The sequence below is a fragment of the Coptis chinensis genome, chromosome 6 (assembly GCF_015680905.1).
Source record: "Coptis chinensis isolate HL-2020 chromosome 6, ASM1568090v1, whole genome shotgun sequence".
Classification (NCBI taxonomy): domain Eukaryota; kingdom Viridiplantae; phylum Streptophyta; class Magnoliopsida; order Ranunculales; family Ranunculaceae; genus Coptis; species Coptis chinensis.
In genome coordinates, this window is record NC_141461.1 from 10,461,665 (window position 1) to 10,471,523 (window position 9,859).

Below are 9,859 nucleotides of genomic sequence, written 5' to 3' on the forward strand. Positions count from 1 at the left end.
TAACCTTTTCAGGAAGATAGTCCCCAGTTACTGTGGAACGTGGGTTCTTTCATTAGTTGAACTGTTGAAGAACTAAGTAAGTTTGTGATAACTCAGCCAACTTGACTTATTCAGCAAATTAATATTGATTTGGACAATGAGCATTTAGTTAATATATAATTAAGTTGGTTACTCGGTTAGATCTAATATCGCGACGTATTCTACATTATAATTTTCTTTATGGACTTTTAGTTAAAATATGAAATACTTTTCTGTTGGTTGCATTGACGAATGTGTTTTCTTGGGTTCAACTCGAAATGGTTTAATGATTAATCTCATTTTCAGTATGTTTGACTCTACTGATTTAAATCGTCCTGAACTATATTATTTCATACTCACCATAACTGAGTCTACGAATCCCTCAATACGTGAACTGGTCTAGTTAACCTTTGTCCAATAAACAAATGCGAATTCTGCATGGTCTGTATCGCAGAACCCGTTTTTAAACCCAAATATTATCTGTATCGCATAAACGCCTGCAAATATGCAATGCAAGCTAGCTTTTACTTGTGGCCTCACTCTTTGACCCACTAACTTATTAACCTCTTTATTTCTTTATAAACCTAATCATGATATATAAATATAAACTGATTAGGCCTGTTACCTAGTTACTAAAAAACAAAAGATTAGGGCTGTTACATAGTTGAGTTTTGCCATTTATTTTATAGTAATTTTTTTAGCCTTCACTAGCTAGTTTGACTCTGAAGTATTATCCAATTGTTCACATAATCATATTGGTTCAAATTCTGAGAAAGTTCAAGAGAATAAATTTACATCCAAATTAAAATCAGTACAACTTGTTATCTCTCCGTCTTTCTTGCTAGATGATTTTGGTAAATCTGGAACCTATATATATTAGAAGTTGAACCAATACAATGTGGCCTGGACGCCATATAGTTTTTGTTCTCTGTGGTTCTGGACCAAGTGTCTAGTACATGCCTATGTTTTCATTAGATTGTATGTTTTTGGACTTAAGTTGTCTTCATTGGCAGTTCACATACATAGGTAGAAGTCAAATTTATACATCACCCTATCCAGCTATCCTCTCGTTTCTTACCCATTTCATTTGAAGACACCAATAGAGATAAAGAATTGTTCAAAATTTCGGCAGCACTGCAAGCAAAGACTGGCTGCTAAGCTACACGTTTTAGCTCACAAAAGTAAAACCAACCGCAGTTCTCAAATCCTATAAATACTCTTCTGAACAACATGAACTCTTCATCTCATTTCGTAGCTCAAAGACCTTCTCAAATCTAACAGCAGTTAAAATAAATCCATCTCCTTCACATCTGTTATCTTGAATACTTCAACTTTATTGTTTTATTGTTACAATGAAGAATACATTGATCATTTACATAGTTTTCACTCTTGCTGTCTCTATGATGGCATTGGGCTCATCATCATCTCTTAAAGTTGGTTTCTATAAATCAACATGCCCATCCGCTGAGTCAATTGTGAGAGGTGCTGTAAACAAATATGTATCCAGGAATCCGGGAATAGCTGCTGGCTTGATCAGAATGCATTTCCACGATTGTTTTGTTAGGGTGCGTTTATTCATTATGTACTTAGTGCACTTAATGCACTTTTAATTTGTTTTAGCTTCCAATAATCCTTCAAACCTAGTGTAAGAAGGCATTGATCGATTTGGTAACTAGTACTAAAGTTTTTTTATGTTTCTTTTGTTTTCCAGGGATGTGATGCATCGGTGCTACTTGATTCAACACCTGGAAGTTCATCAGAGAAAGACCATCCTGCAAACAATCCAAGTTTACGAGGCTTTGAAGTGATTGATGAGGCTAAGGCTCAACTTGAAGCAAAGTGTCCACAGGTTGTTTCCTGCTCAGATATCATTGCATTTGCTGCTCGCGACAGTGCCTATAAAGTTGGGGGAATAAACTATGCTGTCCCAGCTGGACGACGTGATGGGCGCATTTCTCTAAATGACGAAGTTACACAAAACATTCCACCGCCATCCTTCAATGCTAAGCAGATTGAAAACAGCTTTGCCAGGAAAGGTTTATCTCTTGACGAGATGGTAACACTATCTGGTGCACACTCAATTGGAGTTTCTCATTGCTCATCCTTCTCTGACCGTCTTTATTCTTTCAACTCTACCCATCCACAAGACCCTTCAATGGATCGTAAGTACGCCGCTTTTTTGAAAACTAGGTGCCCTCCACCTTCAAGCAATGGTGACAGCCGTGATCCCACACTGCCACTTGATGCTGCAACTCCTTACAGATTGGATAACTCGTACTACAAGGAATTGAAAAAACACCGAGGTTTATTGACTTCAGACCATACACTCTTTTCCAGTCCTTCAACAAGAGGGATGGTGAGGAACAATATGCTACGTCCCTCAGCATGGGCTGCCAAGTTTGCGTCGGCCATGGTACACATGGGGACCATTGATGTTGTCACAGGCACAGAAGGGGAGATTAGGAAGAGCTGCATGGTTGTCAACTAGCTAGCTAGGTTTCTCTGTGCCATTAATTACCGGCATACAAATACTCTTTTGATTATTTCATTCTTTTATACAACTTTTTTCTTTTTCAATATATCAAATGTAAAGTACCAGTGTGATCTCAAAAGACTGAACGAAACTTCCTCTGGCTAAAATATAATACAATTGTGGAAGTGATGGAAAACTCTAAACCCTTCTTATTAATAAACACCTCCCTCACAAAAATTAGAAACCCCCCCTTTATTAATAAGAACCCCCCTAATGTAACTTAAATTATATAATTATTCTCCATTTTTCTCCCTTAATTTAGAACAAGCCCTCTTTTATTAATAATTTAGAAAAAAAAACTCCCTAATGTCACTTAAATAACATAATTATCCCTTATATTAAATTAGATATGCCTCCCCTATATAATTAAAACTAGATTTTTGGACCCATTCAACGAACGGGGACTGTTTTTATATAATTTTTTTCATTTTATTATTATGTATCAAAAATCTTACTTCTAAACTATATTGAACCTCATACAATAAATTAATAATTTATTATGGCTATTAAACAAAGTTACAAACATAGAGCGCGGAGCAAAATTCATTAAAAAGTAAAAACTTATGTTGTTGGTCATCAGTGTAGGAAAGACTGGCACAAAGGAACTCCACTGGCATTTGCTTAGAGTACTTGCGGCTTCTAACCCCAATAACTGCAACATTTGGACCTATTAAAGAAAACAATTAATTATACGTCTTTGCTTTCACTTATACTTGTAAATGACATATTAAAATGAGATTTTCATATATGAGAAGACACAATTGGTTTTAAACTAAGGGTTCAATCTAAGTTTGTTTTTTCCTTATTCCAAAAAACTACAAAAGAGAACCAACCTTAGAATACTCATTATTAGTATTTAACCTTATAATACTCATATCGTCTAATAAAATTAAGCGCAAAACAAAATTTTGTTGAAATCTTACATGTAGCTAGTAGAGCTTATGCATCAAAATCGATTAAACAAAGATATGGAAATAAAATCCGATAAAAAAAGCAATTAATTATACCTCTTTTTTGCTTCCACTTATACTTGGACCTGACATTAAAATGATATTCTCACAAATGAGAAGCCGCAATCGGTTTTAATCTAGGCTGGGTAATCGAAGCATTCATTTTTCCTTATTGAAAATAAAATAAAAAAGAGAACTATTATGTATGTCTCAAGTGTTCAAAACTAGCATATGAGAAGAATAAAGATAGAGATATTCAATATCATCAAAAGATGGTTGTATAGAATGGAGGTGAACAAATGATTTTTCATGGGTTTTACACATGGAAAAGTTTTGGGGGTTTCCATCTCATTAAGGCTATTGTGTTGACAAAAATCTGTTGGTAAATTTTCACTCTCTTTCTATTACAATCTCTCTCTCTCTTTTTTCTTTCTTCCTCCTTCTTCCTCTTTTTTATACTTCACTTCCCTCTTTCTCAACCGCCCTTCGTCTCGTCCCATCTCTCCCTTTATCTAGCGTCCTCGGTCCTTCCACTGTCAAGGCAGTTCCGAAAGCGGTTGGAATCCTGTATCTTCTCAATCGCCTCTTCTTTCCCTTCGTTGATCACTCTTGATCCAACGCCCTCTCGTCCCTCCCAACTGCCGCGGTAGTTCTTAGCGGTTCCCAACGGTTGGCATTCTCATGACATGATCACCAAAGATCGCGCCTCCTCCAACTTAACTTACTTACGCCCACTTATCACCTATAACCTTCCATGTCATGAATATGGCCTCCACAGATGCCCTCTCGGTTCCTTTGCCGTCGTGGGAACCTCAGTGATCGGGCGGATGTCAATGGGACCGAGAACCTCGATCATTCCTCTTTCACTTCAGCGGTATCTTTGTCTGTGTTGGTTCAATTACCTTCCCCTCCTCATTGGCCCGGGTTCATCATGGCATCCAAATTGCCCCACGCACGCCAGATTTTGCTTCGACATTTTTACCATATCGAGGATCCACGTGTCTTCCTCTCTATGGTCCCTTGTGCTGAATTTACCTCTTTACCCCCACCGCTTTAGACTCCGCTTTTTAAACCTCTCTTTTCTCCAAATCTATCACTTCAACCCTTCATTTTCTTCTCCAGCCTCTCCAACTTCTTCTCGTTTTTTATTTTCACCTTCTTGAGATCTTCAAGCTCCAATCGGGTTTCTTTAGAGCTGCTCCTTGGTTGTGCTACCTTGCATTCAGGTTTGTCTCCTCTTTTTCCATTCTCTTCTCTTGTTATTTTGCTGCATTCACTTGCTTCACTGTTTCACTGTTTCACTCTACCCTTTATCACTCGTTTCCCCCATTGTTGCTTCCCCTTCATTCTTTATTTTAGTCCGACATGTCAGCATCTGAATCAGCGGATACCTCGGCCACTCGATCCGACGGTTCGGATTCCAGATCTAGCAGACATACTGCGAGTCCATCTGAATCCTCGAACCCTGATTCTAATTCTGCCGCGGAACCCTCTACCTCTGGCAGGAAGACTACTCTTCCACCCTCACCTTCCTACCACTGTAGACCTAACCTCGATGCCATCACGGCCGCCTATGGCATTCCGGGTGACTTGGTCCTAGAGCATGTGCCCGGCGTCACCCATTTTCCACATCTGGTAAAACCTCGGCCTGGTTGTCTCATCGCTACTGTAGGTCAGATAGCGGCCGGCTTGCGTTTTCCTTTAACCCTTCTAGATGTCGAGGTGTGTAACCACTTCAATATTCCGCCCTGCCAAGGCATAGGCAATTTTTGGCGTGTCATGTATGCCGCGAATCATTATAATAAAACTCAATCCCCTAAAATCCAACTCCGCGATATAATTACTCATTTTTATATTAAGAAGAGCACCAAGTTTGGTAGTGTAGGTATCGGTCCTTCGTCTTTCGTCCGTCCCGCGAAAGAAAAAGTCCTTTATTCTCCACCGACCACCTCGACAAAAGTATGGCATTACTATCCACTATACGTGTCTGGGAATTTTCTCTCCGCGGATCTCCCCTCCGACATTTCTCTAAGGCACCTCAGTTTTCTTTCAAGTGGTACGTACCGCCTTTTACTTCGCTGTGCTCCTTTCTAACTATATTTTTAACTTGTCTTTACTTGGTGATCCAGGTTGGAGACCCGATTCGCGATCTCGAATCTACACCGGCCTTTCCTCCGAAATTTTTCAACACATCCGCAATTTGGGCGGTGCTCAATGTGCCCTTCTCGGTATTGACCCAGAAAAAGGTAACCCTCTTTTACTTGATCCATCCTTGAAAAACATCGGTGACTACCAAGGTCCCCTCTATCGTTTGCCGCCTCCAAAAGAAAGAAAACCCAAATCCTCTCCTGTCCCTAAAAGAAAACCCCACAGATCCTTCAAATACACTACCAAGATCTACCACTCCCAAGCTGTTGCCCAAAGGGCTGCCGCTAAGCTCCACTCCCCTACTCCCCGTACCGCCCCCTCTTCGTATTCTGCGTTAGCAGATTGGGAAGACGACATTAATCCTCATCCGACCACTACTTCAGCCACTGATATGGCCGCCAGCAAGCTCAAACTTTGGGATAGCGACTCCGATGGTGATGACTCTGTGGAAGTCGTTCTTAGAAGTCCGCCCCCGAAGAAAGCCAAGTCCGCACATCCTTCTGTCTCTCATGTTACCAAGCCACGGCCCCCAGCTCCAGGGCGTCGGCATGGGAAGGAAACCACTGCGTCAGGTTCCTTGCCCTCTGGATCTGTTGAAGTCTGGAGACCTCGATTCAAGGTGAAGGACCGCGATGTCAATACCCGAGATTCTGCATTGGACAATCCGGCTGTTGCAGCCTCTCTCTTCTTCGGTTCCCATCTTCCGAAGGATCAAGCTTACGGCGATGCTGGTTCTCTAGCTTCCCACAAAACGTCTATCTATACTGGTTTGGAAAGGGTAAGTTCTCTTCTTGTATATCCCTAGCGATTTCCTGGATGCGCACTCTTTACTAAGTGTTTTTTTTTTATAGCTAAGCCTGGATATTGGACATGTGGTCCGCGGCTTGACTAGCACTTTGGACTCCTTGGAGACTATGAAGCAGGAGATTAACGGTCCGGATGGCTGGAAAGTGAAGTATGCACAGCTGGAAAAGGACCGGATGATCTCGCGCATCGTGGGCAATGAAATCGCGATAAAGCCCTTCAAAGAAGAAGATCAACATAAAGATTATGTAGCCGGGTCGCCTCAAACCGGAAAGCCAACGGAGGCGGATAAACCGCTACTCAAGCCGCTGTGGGACAAAGCGCGCAGAAGCCGTGACCGCTTTTCAGCCCCAGCCGAAAGAAGATAAATCGTCGTAATCAAGCATCAACTTGATGAGCTCACTACACGGCGGCGCGTTCCTCTTTTTCTCCTCCAGCCATTTCGTCTCCAATCAATGATATTCCTCCGATGGTGCCCTCTGAGGCTGATATGCCTGCGCGACCCATTTCTACCCACAGCGCGGTCACTTCCCCCATGGCCGAGGATGACGATCCTACACTTGTCGGGGAGGCGCCTGAAGTTTCATCTCAGAAGGATGGGGTCGACAGCCAACCTAGAAGTGAAAACCCGCCGATGGGAGAATATGTCTCTGAAGATATGAACATTGTTTGACTATCATCTGCATTATATGATTTTGTTCTTTATCCATAACACAATTTAGATTATCTCTTTTGACGCCGTGTATGTGAATGTAGCTTGGTTTCTGGGTGAGCCCAGCAGGTTTACCTTTAAGCTCTTTTATAAGGGGGCCGTCACTCTGTTCTTTTTAAGTGTTTGATATGAAGGTAATAGTCCATTAGAAAATGTATCATGTCTACTCTCCTTGCTTTCTTTCATTTGTCGTTTTGTAGCTGTGAAGCCTTGTGGGGTAACTCAGTTTGCCCCCAGTTTGATTTGTACTATTGTTCGCGACGGACTATTTCCCCCCGCTGTCTTTGGCGGCTGTGAAGCCTTGTGGGGGCAGCTCAGTTTGCCCCCAGTTTGATTTGGACTGATGTCCGCGAAGGGCTCTTCCCCCATTGTCTTTGGCGGCCGTGGAAACCTAGTGGGGCAGCTCGGTTGCCCCTGTGTTGATTTGGGACCGATGTCCGCGAAGGGCTCTTCCCCCATTGTCTTTGGCACCGAAGCTTTGTGGGGCAGCTTTCGGTTTGCCCCCAGTTTGATTTGGACTGATGTCCGCGAAGGGCTCTTCCCCCCCCCGCTGTCTTTGGCGGCTGTGAAGCCTTGTGGGGCAGCTTCGGTTTGCCCCCATTGATTTGGACTATCGTCCGCCCGGGGCTTCTTCCCCATTGTCTTTGGCGGCTGTGAAGCCTTGTGGGGGCTGAGCTATCCCCCCTCTGCTATGTGTCGTCGACATGCCTGTTGAGGCCGCTTCTTCTATCATTCTCATTCATAAGACATATAGGCAAAGTACGCCCTTTAATATATGACAAGCAACAAAATATTGACCATCTTCGATTCATACATGGAATTTCTTTAACATTCTAATGTTCCACGGTTTCTCAACCTTTTCCCCGGCTAAAGTTTGCAATCGATAAGTTCCAGATGTACCCTTTTCTCTCACAAGATAGGGTCCTTCCCAATTAGGACCTAGTTTTCCTTCATTTTCCTTCCTCGTGGCTGGTGTAACGCGCCGCAGAACCAAATCCCCCACCTCGAATGTCCGCGGCCTCACTTTCTTGGCATACTGCCGCTGTAACCTCCGATGATACTCTTCCAATCGTATGCGTGCAATTTCTTTTTTCTTCTATCAGACTCAAATCACTGGCTAGTATTCTGTCATTTCTTCCTGTTTCTACTGCATTGGTTCTGGTGGTGGATACTATCATCTCCACTGGTATGACTGCCTCTACCCCGTAAGTCATTGCGAATGGTGACTCCATAGTCGATGTTCACAGGGTGTTGTCTGATCGCCAGTACATGGTTCAGTTCATCGGCCCATGCCCCTTTCCTTACCTCCAGTTTCCTCTTGATATTATCCATTATGATTTTGTTTGAAGACTCTGCTTGCCCATTTCCTTCTGGATTATATGGTGCTAGAACCCTTGTTTCACCTTAAATGCTTGAAGGAACTCTCGGACCTTTTTTCCTGTAAACTGTGTTCCATTATCCGCGATGATCGTATGTGGTAAACCGAACCTGCATATGATGTTCTCCCATATAAACTTCTTCACATTGTCTTCTTTCACTTGCTGCAATGCCACTCCTTCTACCCATTTGGTAAAATAATCGGTAGCTGCCAACATAAATCGTCTTTTGCCGCTTGCTGTGGGCAGCGGCCCAACAATGTCCAATCCCCACATGGCAAATGGCCACGGGCTGAATACGTTATGTAGCGGCTCCCCTGGAGCATGTATGAGTGGCGCAAACCTCTGACACTTCTCACATTTCTTGGCATACGTGGTGGCGTCTCTCTTCATATGTGGCCAAAAGTATCCCCGCGGATATCAATCGTGGGTTGTCGTAAGCTGCCCGAATGATCGCCGCCAATCTCCCTCGTGTATCTCGGCCCGAATTTCTTGATTCTGCGGTCCCTACGCGATTTCAAAGATAGGTCCATTGAAATTTCTTTTATATAAATCTCCTTCGAGCAACGTGTATCTTCTACTAGTTTGTTCCATCTTTCGTCTTTCTTGTTTGTCTTCTATTTCCTCACCCATCAGGAAGGTTTTAATGGGCATCATCCAACCCTGTTCCTGCTCACTTGTAAGCCAAACGCCTTTTTCTTCTGATGTGCTGGGTCTGCTTAGAACTCTCACCTCAATTGTCCGTCCCTCTGTCCCTGGCAGCACTGCCGCCACATAGGCCAAGGCGTCGGCGTGTCTATTTTCACCACGGCCTAGATGTGCAAAGCTAATTTTTTCGAACTTGCTTGCTCTCTGTTGCAGGACCTCTAAGTACCTCGCCATCCTTGGGCAACGGGCCATAAATCCACCATTCATCTGACAAATTACTAAGTTTGAATCAGAGAAAACAAACAATTCTCTCACCCCCAAATCCTTTGCAAGATCCAAACCTGCTATTACCGCCTCATATTCAGACTCATTGTTTGAAGCCGCAAATCCCAGTTTCATCGATCGACTCCTAGCCTATTGTTCTCGGTGACCGGATCGACTCGATTCCATTCCCTCAGATTCGCCGCGGATCCGTCAGGAATACTTCCCACCCATTCCGCGGATCCCAAGGATCCAATGGATCTTGACTTGATTCCCCTTCGGGTTCCATGACCATTTCTTCTCCCCATGTTGGGTCCTCGGCCGGAAATTCAGCCAGGAAGTCGGCCATGGCTTCATGCTTTTTCAAAGCGATTCGAATCGATACTAGATCTCATAACAACCGAAAGCA

General features: G+C 43.1%; 2 protein-coding genes across 2 annotated transcripts; one reads left to right on the forward strand and one right to left on the reverse strand.

Moving 5' to 3' along the window:
- Window positions 1–1,188: 1,188 nt before the first annotated feature.
- LOC147491393 (peroxidase 5-like) lies at window positions 1,189–2,694 on the forward strand. Its single transcript, XM_086567017.1, has 2 exons — window positions 1,189–1,583; window positions 1,730–2,694. Exons 1-2 carry the CDS (start codon window positions 1,371–1,373, stop codon window positions 2,504–2,506), a joined length of 990 nt encoding a protein of 329 aa, XP_086423143.1. The 5' UTR covers window positions 1,189–1,370; the 3' UTR covers window positions 2,507–2,694.
- A 6,354-nt stretch (window positions 2,695–9,048) lies between these two features.
- Window positions 9,049–9,588, reverse strand: LOC147491394 (uncharacterized). Its single transcript, XM_086567246.1, has one exon. It carries the CDS (start codon window positions 9,586–9,588, stop codon window positions 9,049–9,051), a length of 540 nt encoding a protein of 179 aa, XP_086423372.1.
- Window positions 9,589–9,859: the final 271 nt, after the last annotated feature.